The 25,259-nt window shown below is 38.9% G+C and overlaps 1 protein-coding gene across 1 annotated transcript in view; it reads right to left on the bottom strand.

The window, feature by feature from the left end:
* LOC126336676 (intersectin-1) overlaps positions 1-25,259 on the bottom strand; it is a 300,485-nt gene that overhangs the window by 242,732 nt on the left and 32,494 nt on the right. Inside the window, exons 3-4 of the mRNA XM_050000627.1 lie at positions 7,303-7,462; positions 6,960-7,102 (exon numbers count right to left, since the gene is read on the bottom strand). Of these exons, the coding sequence (XP_049856584.1) occupies positions 6,960-7,102; positions 7,303-7,462 (303 nt within the window). The remainder of the gene's footprint in view (positions 1-6,959; positions 7,103-7,302; positions 7,463-25,259) is intronic.

Raw genomic sequence — 25,259 nt, 5'->3', positions numbered from 1 at the left:
ATGTCATCATCACAAGGCAATGGGTCCACATCTTTTTTTGTGATTTTGTTTTCAATCTTCAGTAATTGGCACGCGCACGCGCACGCGCACACACACACACACGCACGCGCACGCGCACACACACACACACACGCGCACGCGCACACACACACACGCGCACACACACACACGCGCACACGCACGCACACACACACACACACACACACACACACACACACACACACACACACACACACACACCATGTACTGTCCTCTTTCATGAGAACCACAGGAGAGGACCAATGACTTTCTAAAGGTTCTATGATGTCACATTGCAGCACCATCTCCATTTCCTCTAGAATTATGCATTGTTCTTCTGATGTACCCTATGTGAACATTAGCCAATTGGTGGATGATACCCAGTGCTGATACAGTGTTTTAACGTGGGTTGATTGGTCTGGTTTTTCTTCAATACAAATTGGAAAGCATCAAAAAATTGTCACAGAATGGCTAACACTCACCTAAGTTCCTCTGATAGATCAGATCATATTGGCAAGTTAATAGTAGCTTCATCCACTGAGTTTTCTGTGGTGGTAGCTGAGCACAGTTTTCATCAACAGCACTGAGCTGCCCCTCTTGGACTGGTTCGGTTGTTCCTACACACTTGCCTTTAGAGATGAGTGGTGGCTGCTTGTGACATTTAGTGATCCAAAGTTCTCTTTGACCACCTGCAATGCTTATAATTGTCACTCATATGTAGATTTCTTTTGTGAACTCTGGTATCTTTTTGCAACTGACAAAAGTTTAATAGTTTAACAGAGTGTCTCGATTGATCGCTGGAACTCTTCTTGCTAACAGAGAGACAATGTCTTGAGTGGCAAACAAGTATCCAGGGAAATCTTTGTTGTGTGTTCTTTTTGGAACAGCTTCATCAATCTGGAGTTCTCATGTTTTGTAGTTTATGACTGTTTATGATGTCTGTAAGACATCCCATGTCTTAACAACATCATGACTACAATCTGTTAAAATGACAAATTTGAAGAGCTGTGTTCTGCCACTGATAGTCATCCTTCCTGTACATGTACTTATCAGCTAGATGACCTTCATCACAATCACTTTTATATCATGAACCTTAGTCCTCTTAAGCTGGCGACAATAAGGCCCCGAGTCTACTATTGTCTCAGCAGGATGGCCGTCAGTGAAGACATCAATGAGATTTTATGACATCTTAGTAACTATCATTCGTGGAGGATTTTCCTCTGTGGCAGCTCACCTCCATAAATGGTCACGTTACTTAGTTGTCCTGAATTCAGTGGCTAGGTGAGTGGCTGGTAACTCTGTACAACATTGGGGAATGAATATGGCATGTTGGGGGGTGACCTCGCCCAGGGTATGGTGGTAGACTTCATACCACAGGTTGGCTGCAATTGTCTGTCACAAACAGGATTGTTGTGATGGTTGATTTCTTGTGGCATTACAATTGTTCAACACTCACCATCCTTCTCTGCAGTAGTGTACAATGAGTCCATGGCATCCACAGCAGAAACATACTAGCATGTTGTGCTCCAAATGTCTGTTCTTCTGGGGGATGTTTTAGTTGGAAGAGTTGGTGGCACCTGTGATGGTCAGATGCCAGAGTGCAGCTGTGCAGCTGTGAGAAAAATCCAAGTTGGCTGAGCCCTTTCTTCAGGATGTGTGACTGGTGGCTAAGATGGGCGCTAAAGATTCTTCTACATTCTCTGTTGCCTCCTGCTGTAAAGTTTCCACAACTTACGGCTGCTGTCTCTGGTGTACTTGGTCTGACATTTCTGGTTGCCATAACTACCTAGCACAGGAGAAGCTAGGCAAGGTCCTGGTGGTATTCTATAACTGCTCCGGAGACCATATCCTGGAGTTGCTCATGTATGTTTTGTCAAACTATTTTCGGTTGCATTTTCTTGATGTGTAGGCACCACTTGATGAATTATTGTATTGATATCCTTCACCAGAAGAGTTTGGCACATGTCTTCTGAGTCCCCTTTCATCAAATGTGATATTTTTTCGGCTTCTGCCACATTCAAATTTATAATGTGGCATAGGGCCAAAACATTCATTAGGTACGATTGTAGCTTTCTCATTATGTTAGGCCCTGTTGTCCAATAGTTCTCCCACTAACTGTTCTTGCTGCTGGTTGTCACCAAACGTTTTCTTCAACATACTTTAATTTATCCAACTGTCAAACTTCTCTTTGCTGTTCTCGAACCATTGTTGGCAGCACTGTTTAAGTAAAAGTACGCATTTGCCAAAAACATCACATCATGCCACCTGCTGTATTTGGTGACTCAGTCAAATAAATTCAGCCAATTTGTTGGGTTCAGACTATCTCTGGAAAACAATGTGGATGCCTGAAGTACACATGACGTACAGTTGACTAGGATCCACTTGAATCCAGTATATAAGGACCTTTAGAATGATATACTGCTTGTAATCCAATTCTTGTCCATGTAGGTGACAGCTTTTACATTGCCTACTTGGAGCCACAGTGATGTAGATGTCTGAAGTACCCAGTGTCCCCACCAAACAATGTCACACACTACTCCACACAGAAGTCCAAATCCAAGAACAGGGTGTCAATTAAGTACAGCACTTAGCACCATAAACATGTTTATTATAGATACGAATGTACACCCAGAACAGAACTGCCCTCCTGGATGGAGAGTACTGCTATTTATACAAACACAGAATATTCCAGAATATAAGAACATAACAAACATAAAAAGTTTTGAAAAACTTTCAGGAATGATAAACACTAAACAATAAATATTTGCTGGTGATGGTGCTACGCTGACCCGCAGCACACCAGCCAGCAATGCTGACCACTACTCCACAAGGCATGCAGCACAACTCTGAGCAAAATTCTATTTGTCACCAGTTACTGCTTTAATGGTGTATTACAACTTCATTTCTACATTGAATCTGAATCCAAAATGGTTGGTAATGAATGACCTGCACAGCTGCTGAGTCCAGCAGCTGTGCAGGTCATTCATTACCAACCACGGAATCAACAGGCACAGTATGAGATATATACATATTACTCAGAATTGGCATGAAGTATGAAAAATATTTCACTATTCTATGTATATTCCAATCACAGTCTGCAAATAAGGCAATTCAAAACCTCTGCCTGATCTAGATGATCAGCACTATTTCACACTGGTTATCTTTCAATTCACAGGTCATTTTGTTAAATTTGCAAGACTTGAACTACAAATTACAACGTATCTGTCCCATCCCCAAGTTAAGCATTTCAGAAATTTTGATAGAGGTTTCACCTGATTGAGCTTATCACTGCCATGTTGCTCACTGATGTAGACATGGTGAAATATTTCACATAATTTAATAAATTTCCATAAAAATTACAGCAGGTTCGAGACTAAGACGTAATGAAAAAATTAGAAAGAGAGATAGTCATTGTATATTGTGTAGTCCAGAGTAACTTAATAAGAAATAGAGTTTTCTGGGATTTATTGAACCATTTGGGGGGAGGGGGCAGGCGAAGACCGGTAAAAGTTCACACATGAAAATTTACAAATCCCTTAAACTGTGTCTTCACTGCCCTCCCATTATATCCTTCCATCAACTTTGAATCAGTCAATTACGAATCTTATTTGTGGTATCCCACATTGATTTTCACAATCATGCAGAAAACCATTCCCTGTTAAGCACATGTTGGTTATGAGTGCACATGGGTACATGTTTAATAGCATCATTCTGTAAAGGCAGACATGTGAACTCAGGCGTACACTATGGAAGAAATTTTTTTAAGTTCAAAAAAGAAAAATGAAAGCTATGGATACGACATCATGAATCACTTTATACTGATGCTTCCAGGCTCTATACAGTTCGTTCTTCAGAAACGGATTGGAAAAAAACAGTTGGAGAAAAATGCAACAAATGCAGCAATTAGAAATGAAGGTAAGGCAATATGGTATGTACAGCAAAGAGAATGGTATCGTGCAATTTTTCTTCCCCCATCATACATACTACTTGCTAATTTTATATATGTTGAATGAATACTATGTTACAAGTTTTAGTAGCAGGTGCATATTTTTCAAGAATTGTTTTAGCAAAAGAGTCCACTGACTGCACTGCCAGAGGTCTCCACACGAAGAACTTAAGTTCAACCCCAGTTTCCAGGATTTGTGCAATGTGCTCCAACCATCAGCATAACAGCATCTAATGCCCACACCTGACACTGAGAAGGCAACTTCAGGAAGTCACAGCTCAGCAGGTTTGTTAGTGAAAGCTGGAAATTACAACAAATCCACCCGCAGCCTTGGCCAGTGCAACATCATCCTGTTTCTTCCAGATGTGCTGATTTCAACAAGTGATGGACATGAAGGTGTGCATGAATAGATGTGTTGCGTCCTTGTGTCCTAGGTTGGCAACAATCTGGAGAGCTCAATGTAAAGCACGGGAACCTACTCTGTCCACCCAGAGCACACAGAAGATCACATACGCCAGTCGCATGACCTGTAAGTAGGTGTAAATGTGGGATTGTCACCACAACTCCATCCTGCTCTACCCTGGCACTGCTTATTTTGTCTACTTGGTATTTCATAATAATGGACTAATATTTGCACTATGGGCTCATTCTATTGACAGCCAATGTTGGTCTGCTTGTGGGTGTGTTTATAGCTATTGTGTTCTAGCTTTCTGGACTTCAGTTGGAAAATTCAGGGGAACCATATATTTTTGCGCTTGAGATGATCTCACTATGCTGTCTACATTCTTGAAAATGTATTGACATATTCTGTGTGTACTTACATTGTGGGAAAATATACCTAATGCAGGCACAAAATTTGTGACATTTAATAATATTATTTCTGTAATTACTTACATCATCAAGTCTATTTCACATTAATAAATGGAACAACCATTTCAGTTTTAAAGAGTATAGTTATGAAATTTAGTAAAACCTGGGCATGGATGCTAGAGATCAAAGGTGATTTTTCCACCATATAAAGAAGCGAGACCTTTTGTTGATGTGGATTCCAAGCAGGAATCACACATTCAATTTCATCAATTATAGAGGGGGGAGGGGGGGGGGGGGGGAAGAGAGAGAGAGAGAGAGAGAGAGAGAGAGAGAGAGAGAGAGAGAGAGAGAGAGAGAGAGAGAGAGAGAGAGAGAGAGAGAGTCAGGCAAACACAGTCTGTGTGGAAAACTATAACAGCTATTTTTGGACCACAAGGATGTGCAATTTGTGGGCTCTGTGGAATGATGTTCATCAGCAATAGTACTAAACACTTTCAAAACTGCCATATTCCATTCAGAACTGACACTGAACAGTTTGTGATAAGAATGTTCACAGTTTATTGTTGTCTGCATTTGCCCTCCCCTCTTTCAGTTCTCCCCAACCACTATTTTGCACCTAACGACCTGCTCTTCCTAAAGGTTACCATGAAATGGCTTGCTTCTCAACATTTGTGACTTCTGAAAGATTCAGTCCCAAATAGGTGTACTTCCAGCTGATAGAATTCTGTATTGTGACAGCACTTACCATTTTTCCAACGTGTGTTATTTATAAGTGGGACACACACACTAACCCACAGCTGAGCATAACATCGCTAGAAAATATTTTATAGAAATAGAAACTTAAGATGTGTACTAAAAATCAACTCTCAGGGAAATGAGCTTACAGAATGCGTGAAAAATCTTTATCTTGCACAGATACCACAGTGGAAATACGTACAACACAAGGTTATAAACAGTACCACTATAAAGAAAAACACTGGAAACTGTATTTGTAATATGAATACCGGTGATATTTCACCATTACTGCATCATGAGAAAAAGAGAATAGGGAGATATCTGCAAAAAAGAATCACTGATCGAAATTTGGAAAGACTGATTTCAACACGTTCATGAAATGGCTATACATCTGGAAAGAATTCCCCATGTAGCAAAAACGTACACCTATGGTGTATACAGTTAGAAGAAACACATCTCAAAAGAACATTGAGTGGCCACATGTAGGGAGTTACAAAAAGTATGCCAATGGCAACATGCCATGCACATCTGAACTACAGTTTTCCCAGTAAACTGTACAGCACATTCTTATTAGTGCACCAATTGTAGATGCTGTCAGCTGCAGTTTTTACATACTTTGGCACTAAATGACAAGTTGTACACTACCAGTTTACTGGTGTCTACAAGTGTGCATGGTGAATAAGACTTAACAATTACTTGGTTTCTGTGGCAAATACACTCTTTGTGTCAATGAAAAAGGAAATCTTCACGAGGTGTAGCACATAGAGAAATCACAACTGGGAAAATTCTAAATTCATCTCTTTCAGAGAGAGAGAGAGGAGAGAGAGAGAGAGAGAGAGAGAGAGAGAGAGAGAGAGAGAGAGAGAGATCATACTAAATGTTTTGTTTCATCTGTCTTTCTGGTGAGTACTGAGACAATATCTAGGCCTACTTGAATTGTACCACAGCCGCAACTTGACTAGGACTTCAGCAACTATCTGTTCCAATCATATCGGATGCTGCATCATGGTCACTATGTAATTTACAATATCTCAAGATCTTGCATTTATCAATTGAATGTAAACGTTGCCTAACCTTTAGCTTTGTAAATTTTCTTGTCTGGGGTTGCTGAATCATTCTGTGCACTCTCCATCAATTTGCCGTAACTAAAAGAAATTTTCTTACTGCAACATGTAGAAAGATCTTTTATCACATTAACATACAATATATCACACCCATTTTCTGTTTTTATTACTTGTGCAGTCTTTCCATTGTGAACATGTTTCATTATTTTTGGCCCGTGTAGTATAGAAACACAAAATTAAAGTGTTATGCTCACAGCAGTTAAAAAAATCCATTCACAGATTTTAGTGAAAACACAATATGCAGCCCCAATTCAACTTTCTTTTTTCGTGATTATTACATCTAACACATAGCCACATAAAACATGAAAGGATACTGTATAACATACCTGGTGGCATATTCTGTTGTAGCATTGTAGGTGGAAGTACTTTTGGCAGTTCAAAGCCTCGTAATTTTAGGTTTATAAGTTTACAGGCAATACTGAACTCTGTTATATTCATTTTCCCATCTGAGTCAGTATCTGCTAAAGACCTGTAACAAATTTACAGTCCATTTATCATATGTACTATGTAGTTCTCGAGATGTCATAAAAGTAATCACATTACTCTGATCAAAGGTAAGTGTGCTCTACTGACAACTCAAAGAAGAGAGTGTAATTCTAAGAACACACTTTCACTACCTTGAGCAGCTACCCAATATACTTCATTCACTTTAAGAAAAACACTACTTACCATATTTGACCCAAAATTGCTGGTGGTAGTCGAGATTGGAGGAGAAACCCCTTTGCCTGTTCACCTGTGACAATGCCATTTACTGGTTGTAGGGCACGGAATTGTTCTTCGTACCGTGCTCGTTCATGAGGCAATATGACCCACGGTTCAGCAGGTCCTCCTTTTCAAGAAAGGACACTCCATGTTAGTTCATCCTTTTTATATTAATTATTTAATTCCGATTCAATACAAACTCAGAAGGGTCCATAAAAAGTAAAGGAAATAATTACTTACATGATTCTCTCTTATTTAGTTTATACTACAGGTGATTATTAAGAAGCCTTAAGTTTCCATTTTTTTTAAGGTTATTAGTTGTCAATCTATGAAAACAAAGGTTTGTTGAGAAACAGTGACAGAAACTTGCCCAGAGCATTTTGTGCATTTTGAAAGGAAGGAATCAGGGTAACATCTCACTGACTATGAGGTTGATAGAGACTGAGCACACACTCTGAGTGTTTCAAAGATGTAGAAGCCTTACAGCCTTTCAAAGGGACCAACAAGGTATTTGCCTGGAACAATTTAGGGAAATCGTGAAAGACATAAGCGAGAAATCACAAAAAACCTATGTCTGGACAGCCAGATGCAGATACGAACCACTGTTCTCCCAAATGTGAGTCCAGTTGGCTAACCACTGCGCAGCCTGCTCATTGCATGTTTTGAATGTATCTTCACACAACTAGACAAATTGTTTTGCTTATATATATTCTTTGTACAGAAACCAGATGGCAGTTATAAGAGTCGAGAGACATGAAAGGGAAGCAGTGGTTGGGAAGGGAGTGAGACAGGGTTGTAGCCTCTCCTCCATGTTATTCAATCTGTGTATTGAGCAAGAAGTAAAGGAAACAAAAGAAAAATTCAGAGTAGGTATTAAAATCCATGAAGAAGAAATAAAAACTTTGAGGTTCGCCAATGACATTGTAATTCTGTCAGAGACAGCAAAGGACTTGGAAGAGCAGTTGAACGGAATGGATAGTGTCTCGAAAGGAGGATATAAGGTGAACATCAACAAAAGCAAAACGAGGACAATGGAATGTAGTCGAATTAAGTCTGGTGATGCTGAGGGAATTAGATTAGAAAATGACACACTTAAAGTAGTAAAGAAGTTTTGCTATTTGGGGAGCAAAATAACTGATGATGGTCGAAGTAGAGAAGATATAAAATGTAGACTGGCAGTGGCAAGGAAAGCGTTTCTGAAGAAGAGGGATTTGTTAACATCGAGTATAGATTTAAGTGATGAAGTCATTTCTAAAGGTATTTGTATGGAGTGTAGCCATGTATGGAAGTGAAACGTGGACGATAAATAGTTTGGACAAGAAGAGAATAGAAGCTTTCGAAATGTGGTTCAACAGAAGAATGCTGAAGATTAGATGGGTAGATCACATAACTAATGAGGAGGTATTGAATAGGATTGGGGAGAAGAGGAGTTTGTGGCACTACTAGAAGAAGGGATCGGTTGGTAGGACATGTTCTGAGGCATCAATGGATCACCAATTTAGTATTGGAGGGCAGTGCGGAAAGTAAAAATCATGGAGGGAGACAAAGAGATGAATACACTAAGCAGATTCAGAAGGATGCAGGTTGCAGTAGGTACTGGGAGATGAAGAAGCATGCACAGGATAGAGTAGCACGGAGAGCTGCATCAAACCAGTCTCAGGACTGAAGACAACAACAACAACAACAACAACATATATATTCTTTCACCTCACATATAATTTTACACAAAAATGGTACACGAGAACTGTGCGCTATTTTGTTTCCTCACAGTCAGTTTTAACAGACAACTGGAATGTTTCATTTATGGTTAATTTTGTAATTGTATCTGTTTGCAGATTGAAACTTTGCAGACTACTGTCACTGAAGATATTATCCTCTCAGATACAGCAGATGGAGAGGTGTCTCACCTCCATGCTAATGAATCCAACTAATTTACCCAGTCATTTAAGTGACTTCAATGCCCAATCAAGGTTTAATTTTGTGATAACAAACAAGGCTCCATGACAAAGAGAAGAAGAAATGGACAGGAGGGGTGGGGAGTTGATGCGTGGAGAGAGGGGGAGAACAAGATTAGGACATATATCTGATTCCCGTACATTTTGTGAAGCACAGCCGGTTTTGCTAGTACTTAATACAGTAAAAAGGTAATGAGAATTAGGAAACCAAACAGCGTTTCATTTTCAATGTAATTCAAAATTTTCAAAAAACTGAACATTAACTGTGTTCTGTGACTATGACAGAAGTACAGCAGGAGGTGTACCAACAGCACTAAGTATTCTTTTTATGCACTGTGATTATGTCAAGAGACAGGGGCAGTAAGAGGCAAAAGAATATGTAATTTGTAAAAGTCTTCTGAATCTTGTAAAGGGAAGAGACATTAAGTGACACTGGGCAGTGCTCTACACAAAGAGAGATTGCTTTCTTCCATGTAAGTGGGAAGAGTCTATTCACCATGGTCAACATACTCACTCCAACTACAACTTGTTTCCCATATATGCCACTCGTTTTGTCACTTTCACTCATCCACAAACCTAATTCTTGTTAAGGTAACATATACAAAAGGGCACCTCCTGAAGCGCACAGAGTCCTTTCAATCCCCTATGGTTGTTGTCACAAGATTCTTCCCAAAACTACCACATGCCTGTGTCCTGTATAGCTGGTTCTGATGATTTCACCATCCACATGATTGCACTTGCTAATTTAGTTGTATATTGCATAGAGGACATGAAGAAAATCCCAGCTTCTGAATTTCTAACAATATTGGTACCTCGCATACTGAAATAAGAGGCTAATCCGAAAACTAACGTTACAAGACTTTTTTGAAGTAGAAAAAATGAATTTATTTTAATAAAATTTACATGCATTGTAGTACAGGTCTTGCATTATTTTTCCACATAATCACCATTTACTTCAGTAAATTCTGTCATCCGTGGAACAAGTTTTTTTTATTCCTGTATCATAGACCTCTTCTGCCACCTTTTTCAGCCAGTTCTTAACTTTCATTTACAACCTGTCGTCGTCATAAAAATGTTTTCCATCAAGGTGTTCCTTCAATTTAGTGAACAGATGATAGTAACTAGGTGTGAGATTGGGGCTGTGAGAGGGTTGGCTTAAAACATTCCAACCAAACCAAGTCAACAACTCTTGTGTTGTGTGAGAGGTGTGCAGTGTGCCTTGTCATGAAGGAGACACACTCCCATTGTCAGCATCCCATGACGTTTGTGTCATATGGCTCTATGAAATTTATTCATGCTCTTACAATATCTTGCAGCATATATTGTTTCATCTCTTTCCAAAAAATCAATGAGCAGAACCTCTTTTCTCTTGCAAAAGATTTACACCCTGATTCTCCTCACTGTTTGCCAAGTTTTGAATGTTTTGGCTGAAAGAGAGTGAGTATGGCGCCACTCATTGAATGATGTTTGCTCTCTGGAGTATGGTGATAAGCCCATGTTTCATCGCCTGTCACTGCAGAGTTGAGAAAAGCATTACCTTCAGTCTCAAAACGGTGAAGGGTGGCACCGACTCTGTTCATTTTGTGTGCTACTGTAAGCACCTTGGGTACCCACATGCACACAACTTGCAATAATTTAGTCTAGCAGTTACAATTTTATGAACAACAGCTCATGAAATGTTTGGGCAAATTGCATGCAGATCATCAACTGTCGAATGGCGATCAGAGAGGATATGTTCTTCAATATTCTGCACCACATCATCAACAACAACAGATGGCCTTCCGCTTCTGTCTTCATCGTGAATTTCCGTCCTTCCAAAATTGAAATTCCATATCCATTTCGTCACCTGCTGCCTTGACATTACATCCCATCCATAAACTGAACCAATTTCGAGGTGAATCACAGCCTGACAGGGGGACCAACTGTCAATTTGCGAAGGTAGCAGCTCAGGCAGTCCGCCCTCCCTGGGCCTTGCCTGTCAACCTGGGGCTGGGAATTACACGTTACCCAGTCACCTGTTGCGCATCAGACAAGTGAGCTGGCTTTCAGGAGCACACTGGGAGGAAGAAGAGAAAGAGGAGCCTCAAACATCGAAGCGGGGTAAGGGTAGGAGAAGGTGAACGAAGAAAGGAAAAGGGAATGAAAGACAGTGGTGAGACTGTTCTTATGTCAGCTACTGTCAATGCAGAACATTACCGAAAACACCCCAGCCACTATACAGATTGTTGGGAATGCTCTTTCCTTTTGCTGGCTTCCTGTTACTAGGCAATGGCACCAAATTCCCCCAAGGACATTCCATGCTAAAACTACATGTCTTGTAACCTTAGTTTCCAGATAACCTTCACACTCTGTGGACTGAATACTTTGCTGGACTGTCCACAATGAACACATTTTATATCAAAATATAAAAGGCATGTTCAGTGACGGGGGAAAAGCAATAGTAGTCCCAATGTTTGAGCCACTGAATGTATATTACTTACAGTAAAACCACAATAGTCATTGAACCAAAGACAGATCTGTTGGAAAACAGTTATCTTACACACAAGATTTACTGTGTTTTTTATCCTTAAAAATTAGGAAGTGCCTCCAAGCTGGTGGGTTGATTAATCAAAGTTCTCACCTTCAATGTGTGCCATTCTGACAATTTCCAAAAATTAATTTTTTAGACTGCCTAAAAGAATTTTCAAAGAAGCAATCATGAAGGAAAGAGACTGTGAGAAGATATGAAATATATGGTATTCATTTGGCAGACTGTGCCCAGCATCTTTATACATAATCACATTACTTAATTAGTTAACTCTGCAGCAATAGTTTGACTACAAACTAAGAAATGTGTTTTAGGACCATGTCAGATACATTTCCCTGTCTACTTATAAACATATTTTAAGTACTTTTGTTGGGTACTTTGATATAATTTGTTTTTAGACTCTAAAAGGTGCCACATTTTACTGCAGGATATACGTTCTAGAAACCTGATCACATTATTAAAAGTAATAACAAGACCACTAACTTCTGCTTTAACAAATTAGAGATGTGGAAAGACAGAGACAGACAGACAGACAGACAGACAGACAGGGAGAGAGAGAGAGAGAGAGAGAGAGAGAGAGAGAGAGAGAGTGGAGGGGGAGATCCAGTAGGTCCTACGATAAGTTCTTCGATTCTTCCTGCTAATTGTCAAATCTTATTTATCATCTGCTCCAAATCTTGAGCATGAACAAAATGTGGGGAATAAACCAGAATATGAAATAACTATTGAGAGTAACCACAACCACATCCTGAAGACAACTTACAAAGACAACTTACAACTGATACGCAGAAGTGCCTCACACTGTGTGTGTGTGTGTGTGTGTGTGTGTGTGTGTGTGTGTGTGTGTGTGTGTGGTTTTTTAGGGATCTTATGGGCACTCAATGACGAGGTTATCAGTAACATGCCTCACAAAACTAAAGTTGTAACACATAACTAGAAAAGAAACAGAGCATGTAGATGTTCACTACCACATACCATGAGTCTTAATGACACTTCCAGCTTCCTGCATGATCACCTTACAAAGTAAATGCTTCGGGTCCATAAGATGTTAATGTTCCACAAATTTCTATCATTAAGTGTTTAATACCACCTGGCACAGCCTGGCCAATATTCTCTAGTACAAAACACACACACACACACACACACACATCCTTCCCCCTCAACATGCTTCCTGATAATGACGACGATGATGTACAAGGTTCTCAGTCCTTCCACCGTGATGGATCCGGTGAAGAGAGAATGTTCAAAAGTTTCCAAAAATTGATAACTCTAACAGTTTGAGTGAATACCTATAATGTACCATTTACATAAAGCAAGAATGAAAATAGGAGACATTGATTCCTAATACAGTAATAGTGATAAGATTATTTGGGTAGAAAAGTGGGAATGGCATGCCAGCACCAAGACCAACACAGCAGCTGGATGCCCTCGTGTTTGCACCAGTGTTGAAAGGCAGCAACAACACAAAGTGAAGGCATCATGTGTGATGAAGCAGGTGTTGTGGTAATGAATGGAATGCAAAATCAGTTGAAGGAAGGAAGGTACTGAGGATAGGTGAGTTCCCCATATATCGTGGAGAAATGATCTTGTTCCTGGAAAACTCTCATCTGATGGGTTGGACGGAACAGTGTCGCAACTACAAGATATAATGAAAAAAAAAATTTTCCCCATAATTCACACAGACAAAAAATTGTACACATTAAATACTTGCACAGTTCCGCTGTAGTAGTGTGATGCTTATTCACTACTGGACTATCAGTGTAATAAACAGCTTATTGCTGTAGATCATAAATTCCTCATTACAGGGCAGTTTCCTACTATACTGATTTGCCATTATACAGAAAAACAACTAGAGTTTCTCATGACTATCATCCAGATGAATGGATTCCAGTCACTGTCAAGGCTAATGAATATCGGGTGTGGAAAGTGCACCCAGAGGATTTCAGGGATCTTGGCACACTACACCAAGGGTTGCACAGAGAGTGTTCAATATATGTATGTGTGGAAACAAATTTCATCTGACTACACTATTCCACTAGTGGGAAAAAAAGTGACAACATCCTGCAACTATGAGTTTGTCAGGGCATTCCAAAAAAGCTGAGAGGTATTTGGGAAAGAACTCATGTGCTAAAATTGCAGTTTTTCCTATCTTGTAGGATTACTTTGGCCATCAGAAGCCACTGGAATGAAAACTTACTTGACATGTATCAGTATATCCCATCTGAAAAATGGGATTCCTAGGTAGCAACATCCAAGTGAAAAGTGGATTTCCTGTCATTCTGGGAAAACCCACTGGGGACTTAAAAGTGAATTTCCAAGATGGCATAAGAAGCTCCTGAAAAATTAATGGCAAGCACAGGATAAAAAGGGGAGGTTAAGGGAGGGGGGGGGGGGGGGGGGGAGGCAGACAGCACAATAATGACTTTTCTTTCCTCTCACAGAGATAGCAATAAGCACCTGCAGTTTTTAAACTTGAATAATTTATATGGAATAATACTAATATAATTAACACACTGTGAAATATTAACTGTTCCAAAACTTGTGATTTGTAAAACTCAGTAAAATTAAATTTAAATGCTAGATAAAAACATTGAATTCCCTGCAATTTTATGAAATACCTGAAATTCCCTGCGATTTCCCTGATTTTTTTTAGGTACTATGTATTTCCCTAGAATTCCAGTTTTTCCAGAGGATTCACCACCCTGAATTCTAAATGTAAATGTTTAGTTAATTACAATAGCACTGGCACAAAATTTTTCAACATCTTCAGCAGCTGCATTTCCATATGTATATTTTAATAAACATGTGCTCTGAACAGCTTTCTTGTATTTTCTCAAAATAAGCTTTGCCTTCCTGTTATGAGTAACACAAAAAGGCCACCGTTTCTCAGCAGTTCAACATTGTAATGGCACAGATACCAAGTCATTCATCCACGAAAATTAAAAGAGTGCTATTTTTCAAAGATAACACACGCAGATGCGTAATAACTGTTACAAAAATATGCAGAATTGCACTTAAACTACATCATGAAAGGCCAAACATGTAAGCATAAAACTGTTTCTATGTTCTCTAGTAAAATTTGCTTTTTGTTAGTTAGAACATTATTCACGTGAATGATTCAATTTTGTCTTGTATGGTTTTAGTTCAGATATCAAAGTCACTGCTGCAGCTTGTTTATTAAGACTACGAACTGAGGATGAGAAAGATGAGTACTATGAAGAATTAGAGAGAGTACACTAAAGTATTTCAAGAAGAAATATGAGAATTATCTTAGGGGACTTTAATGGAAAAATAGGTAAGGAGGATATGTTCATTCCCACAATAGGAAAACATAGCAAGCACTCGTCCACAAACGAAAATTGATTACAAATGATCAACTTTGCACTGTCAAAGAATATGAGAATTTGCTCGACGATGTTCCCTCACGAAGATATACACAAAGGTACATGGTGCTCTACAGATGGCAGAACAGTAAATCAGATTGACCGTGTTATGATAGATCAATGTTTCACTTCATTTATAAGAGATGTCAGAACATACAGAGAAGCTGAAATTGGCTCAGATCATTTCCTAGTGGTAGGAAAGATGAAAATCAAGATGATTTGAAATCAACAACCAGAAGCCACACCAAGACCAAAGTTAGACATCAAACGACTGAAGGAACTGTCAAAGAAGCCTATGTGATTGAGATAAATAACCAATTTACAGCATTGTAAAAAGCTGAATAGGAAAATACTGTCAAGAACGCTTGGGAAAGAATAAAGACTGTAGTAACAGATGCAGCAGAAAAAACACTGGGCAAGAAAAAGAAAACTAAGAAACAGAAATGGTTCAACAAAAAGTGTCAGAGAGCAGTAGAAAGGAGGAAAGAAGCCAGGATGCTGTGGCTGCATAAGAGGGAGAATGAGGACAGGAGGGAGACGTTCAATGCTGTTAGAAGAGAAACAGCAAGAGTTCTACGAACAGAGAAAAGGAAATATCTAACTGGAGTCCTAGAATCTATATAAGTGGAAAGCAGGAATTGAAACAAAGAAGTTGTTTCAGTATACAAAGAAAACTAAGAGAGGTTATCAAAGTGAAAACCTATTCATAAAAGATAAAAATCAAAATATGCTAACGCAGCTGGAAGCTATCCTAGAAAGATGGAAAGAGTATTTCTCAGAAATGTTAAATTGCACTGATCCGCACATAACCTTCAATTATGCAATGTCTGAGAGTGACAGCATTAATAATGACAAACGTAGAATCACGGAACAGGAAGGGCTCCACTCCATTAAAAAGCTCAAAAACAACAAGGCAGCAGGTGAGGACCAGATACCAGCAGGGATGTTAAAAGAGGGCGGAAGCAAACCACGCAAAGAAATTTATAAACTTATCACAATGATCTGGAAAACTGAAACACTGCCTGAAGATTGGAAAACTGCAATAATTTGTCCCATACACAAGAAAGGAAACAGAATGGAATGTGGAAATTAAAGAGGAATCAGTTTGCTGAACATAACGTACAAAATCCTGTCAATGACCATTCTGGAAAAACTTAAACCTTACGCAGGAAACATTATTCAAGATTACCAGGCGGGATTTCGAACAAACCATTCCACAACTGATAATTTGTTTACTATACGACAAAACTTTGAGAAATACTGGGAATTTAACAAAAACATCCACTGTCTCTTCATTGATTTCCAGTAAGCCTACGACAGCATGCACAGAAGTAGCCTCTGCAACACGTTACGAGAATTGAGTATACCCAGTAAAATCATTAGGATGATACAACTGTGCATGGATGGCAACAGTGAAGTTCACAGGATCCATATCCCCCACCTTTCCAATTAAAACAGGCTTGCGACAGGGAGACGCTCTTTTAGTGTCCTCCTCAACCTTGCATTAGAGAAAGTGGTTCAGGAGAGTAATTTACATCTATCTATACAATGGTCTCCAATTCAAACACAGTGAAGTAAAACTCCTGGCTTATGCAGATGATATAGTGTTGCTGAGTGAAACTGAAGAAAAACTGAAAGACATGTACAGGTCTCTCAGACACAGTGCCAGCAAAATCGGGCTTTTGATTAACCAAGAGAAAAGCGAATATATGGAAATAGGTCGAGTCATAAACCCAAATCCTTACTTTGAAACTGGCCAACATTCTAAATTCAGAAAAGTTCTCCAGTTTAAATACCTTGGATCATGTTTCAACAGTAAAAATATCATAACAATGGATATAAATGAAAGAACAGCTCAGGGTCAAGACGTCTGTACTCACTAAGTAACCCACTCAAAAGTAAAGCTTTGTCAATCATCACAAAGATGAAGATATACAACACTATTATCTGCCCCGTAGTATTATATGGTTCAAAAAGCTGTACGATTACAAAGAATGAAAGAGAAAAATTGAATGTTTTCGAAAGAAAAGTAATCAGAAAAATCTGGGGACCTGTGTTGGAGAATGGCGCATGGAGAATTCGAAAGAACAATGAAATTTATCAGTTAATGAAGAAACCCACTATCATTCAGAAATTACAAAGTAGGAGACTGCAATGTGCTGGACATGCGGCCAGAATGGAAAACAACAGAATCAACAAGAAAGCATTTGAAGGAACTCTCCAGCCAACAAGACCACTGAGCCGACCTCGTACAAGGTAGAAAGATGACATAGAGAAGGACATCGTAGCATTAGAGTGGAGAGACGCTGCGAGAGATAGAAGGTGGCAGAAGCAGATCGTTGATGCAGCGCGTGGTCTACAGGGCCTATGATCGCTGAGAAGATAGATAGATTCAATTTTAAAAACCCTGTTTTAACCTGACAAGTTGTTTCATGTTCTCAAATGATCTCCGCTATTTCTTCAGACGGCCATGGTACATGCTTTGTCAGAGAGGATCCAAATGGAATAACAGTGCTGGATCTGTAGTAGGTATGATAGAAGATGCAGAAGCATCTTATACCACCTCACTGATTGCTTTCTCCTGGTTGATGTTGAACAGCACTTCTGATGTTCAGAATTGCCAATTGGTTTACCTAACAAACCAGTACGATACAAATTTGTTTTTTCTGCAAACTGACAAGAGTATTTTTATTGGGAAGTGCTCAATTTTACATAGGCCTCCATGAATGTTCCACAGCATCTCAAGGACAAGACTAGGACTGTATATTGTGAGATCTACTGTTAAGTAACATGGACAGCATCAAAATAAGTTGGAGCTCATGTGTATAGAAGCATAGGTGGGCATCAACTACAGCTGTCAAATTCATCTTCGACATCTGTGTCAACCTCAGCAGTGCCACTGTGTGTTCTTACCAACAAATCAGTGAAGAAAAGTTACTTAAAAAAAGAGAATTAGTTGTCAACAGTATGGAAATATTTTTCATCTGTACATGTTGCACAAATGAACAAACATTTTGTTTTGTGCAGTACAAATCGTGTGATTTTGTTTATAGCTTCAAAAAGGTCTCATCAATTTCAATATTAATCAGGCAGAAATGTGTTTAAAGTGAGAAACTTTTTAGATGCAGGAACAATGCATCAATATCTTCAAGAACACAACTTCTGACATTAGTAGGTGTACAACGCTGCATCCAGGACCTACATTCCTATAATGTTGTTCAGGGTTCAGGAACTTATATCAGGAATTTTTAGACGTAGGTGCACAGTAAAAACATGGCCGCGTAAACGTTAACAATGTCCTTCCTCATCCATCAACAATTTCACAGAGTATTTTTGAGGCAGCTGAAGAAATCAAAACGAAAGTTACTTAGCAATCAATGCACGTGCCTTTGAAATGGATTTATGGTCTGATAATATACATTAAAAGTGAATATGTTATCATTGTTGGCCACTACAGCTGCCGAACTGCAGATCTCCTTTTTTCTGGATACAATATTATTCAGGTGAACGATTCAATTAAAAATCTTGTTTTAACCTGACAAGCTGAAGATGCTAAATCTGGTCTTAATATTCGAAGAGAAATTTTGTCTAAATGAGAAAACTTGGCAACTGGGTAGATGACACTTGCAAAAGGAGTAGCCATATGGTAGATGAAATGTCATGCTACTTTGCAAAAGGTTACTCTGAAAATGAGGATCCAGCTGAGTTGCTGACGTGGCAGAGAGCACATGAAAAAAAGTTTCCAAACTACTCAGATTAGCTAATAATTCCTGCAAAATGTGCATCTGCAGAAAGAAAATTTTTGCCAAGCAGGGCTAATCAACAGTGAGAAAAGATCATCGATCAATCCACAAAATGTTAATGAACTTTTATTTGGTAAGGTTTATTCTGCAGAATCTGTGTAATTTCCAAGAATGCTTTATTTAGATGGGGCAGTTCTTGTTTCCTAAAAAAATTCGTGGTGCCTGATGCTTTATTCTTTTTCTTTGTTTCTAGGAACAACAGAAGAGAGACTAACAGCCAGGCAGTTCCATTCAGAGAACACTGATATTTATTTTATTGTGCAGAAAACTGCTGTTCAGAAATTTATTTGTGAGCATATCACTTTCTTTAATTCAATTTCAATAAATCTGCAATGCACAATTTTGTTGTTTTCTTTGTCTAGAGATTAAAAAAAAAGATTAATAAATTATGTTGAATGCCGTTACAACAAAAGACAAAGAAACTTTATACTCACATCACATTTTTTAAATTTGTACGCTCAGACTCCTTAATATACGGACACGAAAATTCACAACAAAATAAAAGGGTGTGATGTAATGAATATGGAGGTAAACATTTTAAAAAGCAAGTTGTGCAATTTTCTAATTGAAAGATACTACCACTCAGTGGAAGATTTCATGAAGGACAAAGTAATACCTTGAGCTGGATCCTTAAACCCAAAGAAAAATTTATGCTACTTATAGTGGATGCAAATTCTGTAACAGCATTAGAAAGAATCTTGTACAAATCCTTCAACAGTTAATATTGAAAGTTTGACAAATTTTAAATAAGTAAATTTTTCAACAAATGATCTTGTAAGTTTGAAAAATTTTAAATAAGTAAATTGTATCCCTAACATGATTCCTGTACATCAGACTTACGTTCTGAAATTCTGTATGTTATGAGGTGAATAAAATACATTAAATTACAGAGATCTGCACATAAACATAAGCCATTGTTTCAGGAAAGAGAATACAAGGCTTACCTACACACGGGAAAAAAAAAAAGTGAAAACAAGAGGAGATGCACATTTCCTCTCACTAACCCCACTTTTATTTAGTTTCAGTATCTATATAATGTTATAAACAGTGTTTGTGACACTAGTGACAACTGCAGAACATATTTCCTGTGGATAGGTTTTTGGTGGAATTAACACGTTCAAGATGACTCATGTCACTGAGGAGTGAGAGCCGCCCTGCTTCCCAGACAGCACATGCCTGTGTGGTGTCTCCAACCCTCATGGCACCAAGGCTTCTACCCTCGGCCAGCTTGCAGGTTAAAAGGGACACACTGGCCAAGCCTTCAGTGTATCTTTTGCTGCACTTTCAGCTGGTGCGTGCGTGAGTTGTAGTGTGAAGTGAAATGATCCCGCTCATGGAATATTCGTTTTTATTACACCAGCATTGGAATTTTTCTGTTTGTTCTCAAAGATAAGTTAATGATATAATTTATTTCATAAAACTAATTTCTCAGGTACATATCCAGGATATTTGTGGAGGTATTCTGTGCCTTTTGACAAAATTAGTCGGGGGGGGGGGGGGGGGGGGGGTCAAGATCTGTGGCTACCTCCTTGTCTGGTATTTTACAACACATAATGGCATTTCATGTCTGTCCTTTTATATTTATGGATGTTTTTCAACAGCAAATAAATAAATTCATCGAGCATGGTATGTGATCTGAGAAAAATTTGTCAAAAATTAATAAAACAGTTATTCCTCCCATTAGCGAGCAAACTTTCACTAATGGAATTATAACTATACACTAATTTTTTCAACAAATAATATTTCTGGAGACAATATTTGACGTTTTTCTTCTTTCACACTTTTTAGGTATACAAAAGCGCATTTATCGGGCCATCTGGAAGTAGAAAGAGAAAAATTTACTTTTGAACTCATTAGCCACTTAAGAGTTTGGAAAATGTATGGACAATGACTTAGAATTTTCATCAGATGATCCGAGTTCCAATGAGGATGAAGAGGAGCCTGCTAACTTTCAAGTAGTAACTGGTGCTATTGAAGTACCAGTCGCTACATCTACATCTGGGCAGGGCCCAGAAATGAGGCTTCAGAAACCAGCACTCTTTCTCAAATCCACCAGGCCCCCATATCTCCAATTTTTCTTCTTGAAGACAAGTGGAGTGAAGGACCACCAGATAATAGGGGGGAGTTACCTTTTACTGTTTCTCCAGGACTTTTGGAGATCCCCTCTCTTTTTACAGCAACATCATTTTTCTTCTTCTTATTTATTCAAAACTTCTTGCAACTAATAGTGGAAGAGAGAAATGCTTTTTCCTTGGAAATGTTCATTGAAAGCAAAAACGAGCATGCCAAAATAACTTCTTGGAAAGATACCACCAATGAAGAAATAAAAACATTTTTTGGCATAATATTTTACATGCGGCTTGTGTGGATGAAAAGGGTGAAGGACTACTGGAAGCACACTACCTATTTAGACTGCCCATCACTAAATACAGGGTGTCCCACTCAAACCTCCCTGATTTCAAGGACTCATTGCATCGCATTGTAGAGCACCTCAAAGAATTGATATTCCTGCATCAGAAGTGCCAAGTATGGTCGCCAGAGGGCAGCATGGTCACATGAAGTGAAAATGGCAATTCCACAGTAGTGCGCGCAAACAGTAGTATGGTTTGCAGAAACAAAATTGCCGATTACTGTGCAAAGAAATTATCATAATGTGATGTGTGATCCACCTGCTGTGAAAACAATTAAGGAATGGCAACAGGAAGTTTCTGGCAACAGGAAGTTTCTGGCAACAGGAAGTGTTCTGAAATAATCCAGCAGTGCACGTTATGGAGTTTCAGAAGAGACAGTGGAGGACATCAGACAAACATTTCTCAGAAGACCACATAAGTCAATTCATCAAGCATCTAGGCAACTTTATGTACCTCGATCAACATTGCACCGTGTAGTTCACCAGTGTCTTCGTATGTGTGTTTACAAAGTGCAAATTCTGCAACATCTGATACTGAAAGACAAACCATGCCGACAATTTGCTGCGAATATTGCAGTGTATTGATATGGATGTCAGCTGCCGGGAAAGATGTTTATTCTCTGATGAGGCAATGTTTCATCAATCAGGAAGGGTTAATAGGCATAATGTTTTGATTTGGGGTTTGCAAAATCTGCACATTGTCATTGAACATGTTCATGATAACCCTAAACTAAACATCTGGTGCCGGCTAATGCATGACAGAATTGTTGGACAGTTCTTCTTTATGGAACTAACAGTGAAAGGGTCAGTGTATCTGGAGATGCAGTTTGTGTGCCCTCACATACAGGACTTGCAACCCAACATCATTTTTCAACAAGATGGAGCTCCACCACATTGGTCAACGGCTGTTTGCAAGTTCCTGGATGGGAAATTCCCAATCATTGGATCAGATGCAGCACCACCATGTTCACTCGACATTACGCCACTTGATTTCTTCGTGTGGGGATTTGTGAAGGACCGCATGTATGTGCACAAAGTGGACGATATTCCTATGTTGCGACACCGTATTACTAATGAGATTGCAACAATAACAGACAAAATGTTACAAAGAACTTGGCAAGAATCTGAATATAGACTCCAGAATGAGATTTTCACTCTGCAGCAGAGTGTGTGCTGATATGAAACTTCCTGGCAGATTAAAACTGTGTGCCCGACCAAGACTCGAACTCGGGACCTTTGCCTTAATCTGTAAGGAAGTTTCATATCAGTGCACACTCCACTGCAGAGTGAAAATCTCATTCTGGAAACATCCCTCAGGCTATGACTAAGCCATGTCTCCGCTATATCCTTTCTTTCAGGAGTGCTAGTTCTGCAAGGTTCGCAGGAGAGCTTCTGTGAAGTTTGGAAGGTAGGAGACAACATACTGGCAGAAGTAAAGCTGTGAGTACCGGGCGTGAGTCACGCTTCGGTAGCTTAGATGGTAGAGCACTTGCCCGCGAAAGGCAAAGGTCCCGAGTTCGAGTCTCGGTCGGGCACACAGCTTTAATCCGCCAGGAAGTTGAATATAGACTGTATATTCTTTGTGCTACAAATGGTTCACATGTAGAGGTGTACCAATGATAAATAAATGCTTTGAGATGATCTACAATGTGATGCATTTTCAACTGTCATATCTACTGTGTGTGTGTGTTTTTTTTCCTGGGTCTTTGAAATCAGTCAGGTTTGAGTGAGAGACCCCGTACACGAGCAGAGATAGGTATCTTTTTACAGATAAGATGCCTACTTTTTGCCAGAAATAATGCTGCAATGCATCTATTGAAAAAATTCTGCCAGTGATAGATCACTTCAATAATACTATGGAGAAAATCTATTATTCAGGGAAAAACCTACGGACATAAGCCAATGGTCGGTTGCAGGGGAAGGCCGAATGAATACATACAGGGGAATAGCCACAAATTTAGGATGAATCTATATGTTTTAGCTGATCCTAATAGACATTTGAGATAGTATAAGAAGGATGGATTCATGCAGTCTATCTCATGTTTGTAAATGCACACTATTTGCACCTGAAGATTATGACAGGAAAAAATCTATCTTCACAATTTCCACTTGGCCATAGTTTTGAATTTGCTCCCAGAACAAGAAGATCCTGCAGCAAACAGACTGACTGTGCAAATTCACCTACCAGAACAGATGAAAAAAACTCCAGGTGGAAGAAGGCATCATAAAGAGGTCTAAAAATTGTATGGACAATTTATTTTTGCCTTCAATGTCCAGAACAACTAGGGTTTTGTCTTTCTCCCAGCTTTAGGGAGTACCATAACTACTACTTACTTTTCATTTCTGTTAATACATATGTAATTTTTTTATTATTGAAACTTTATGATATCTATGTGCCATTTTATAATTCTTTTTCTTTATACTTATATATTTAGATAAATAATTTATATATTGTCAGTACTATATAATTCTTATACCTATTATTTCAAGTTTTAAATTTACATTTGTTCTCAATACAGATATACACACACAAGTGGAAGTGAGTTTATTTCAATGAATATGCCATTTTTACATATGACAGTATAGGCAGAGGGCTGAAGCAATACTGCCATTAGAGCGCATGGTGGATCGGAGTGGTAAGTCAACAGGCTGGCAAGCTGACCCGTCAGCTCACTATTCTCAGCTTGTCAGCACAGCGGGGCAGCCCACAGCCCGTATGGGCCAAGTTGAAAAATACGGGCCGGCTGGGCTGAAACCAGCACTGTGCATTACTGTACTCTCCATCCATATTCTGTGCTCATCAGAATTCATTATGTTCAACAATTACTTTAATTTTTCCTCTCTTTCACTGAGGACAGCAATGTCCAAATCAAACTTTATCATTAAAATCTTTTCAATCTGAATCTTAATGCCACTCATGGACCTTTCTTTTATTTCAGTCATTGCTTCTTCATCACAGAGGTTGTAACGTATTTTTAATCCAAGGTCTTTTCTCCTGGTCTTCAATTCTTATTGCTCCGTACAAACCTACTTTTCAGCTAATTTCATACATTATGGACCATTTTGCATTGTCAAAAGCTCTCTCTAAGTACACAAAACCTATAAAGGTGTATTAATTTTTTTTTTTCCTTTTACTTTTTCATCCTACCACTATCATCCAGGGCCCCACCAAAACTGCACCTCTGGTCCTTTCATTTCCTAAAGCCAAACTGTCTCATCCAACAGATTCTCAAATTTCTTGAAAATTCTTCCATATATTATTACATTCAGCATTTTGTGTTTATCAGCCATTAAGTTGATTGTGCAATACTTCTCACACTTATATGCCTTCCTTATCTTCAGAATTGTGGGGTGATATTTTTCTACAAGTCTGATGTTACTGTTGTACGTGTTTAGTCTTCTAAGTTCTACACGTCAACCGGAACAGTGATTTGTTTCAGATTGCGCACCCCCCACCCCCCACCCCCCCGCCCCCCGCCCCCAAAGGAAAGTTATTTATGTCTTCTGCCTTATTTTATTGCAAGCCTTCTAAAGCTCTATCAAAACTTTGAGTGTAATACTGGATCCACCATGTCTTCCAGATCAAAATATCAAAATGCATTTCTTCTTCTATCTTGTCAGCATATACTCCTGTTTGTAGTGGCCTTCGATGTACTCTTTCCACTTATCCATTCCCTCCTCCACTCTTAACAGTGGAACTTCTCCTGCACTCTTAGTGTTTCCAACCCTGCTTTTAATTTCACCAAGGGTTGTTCTGACTCATCTAAACACTGAATCTCCCCTTCCAACAACCATTCTCTTTTCATTTTCTTAACATTTTTCCTGGAGGTATTTCATTTAAACTCT

The sequence above is a fragment of the Schistocerca gregaria genome, chromosome 1, assembly GCF_023897955.1.
Source record: "Schistocerca gregaria isolate iqSchGreg1 chromosome 1, iqSchGreg1.2, whole genome shotgun sequence".
In the NCBI taxonomy this organism is placed as follows: Eukaryota; Metazoa; Arthropoda; class Insecta; order Orthoptera; family Acrididae; genus Schistocerca; species Schistocerca gregaria.
Note: the sequence above shows the minus strand (reverse complement) of the source record. Positions and strands in the feature narration are given on the sequence as shown.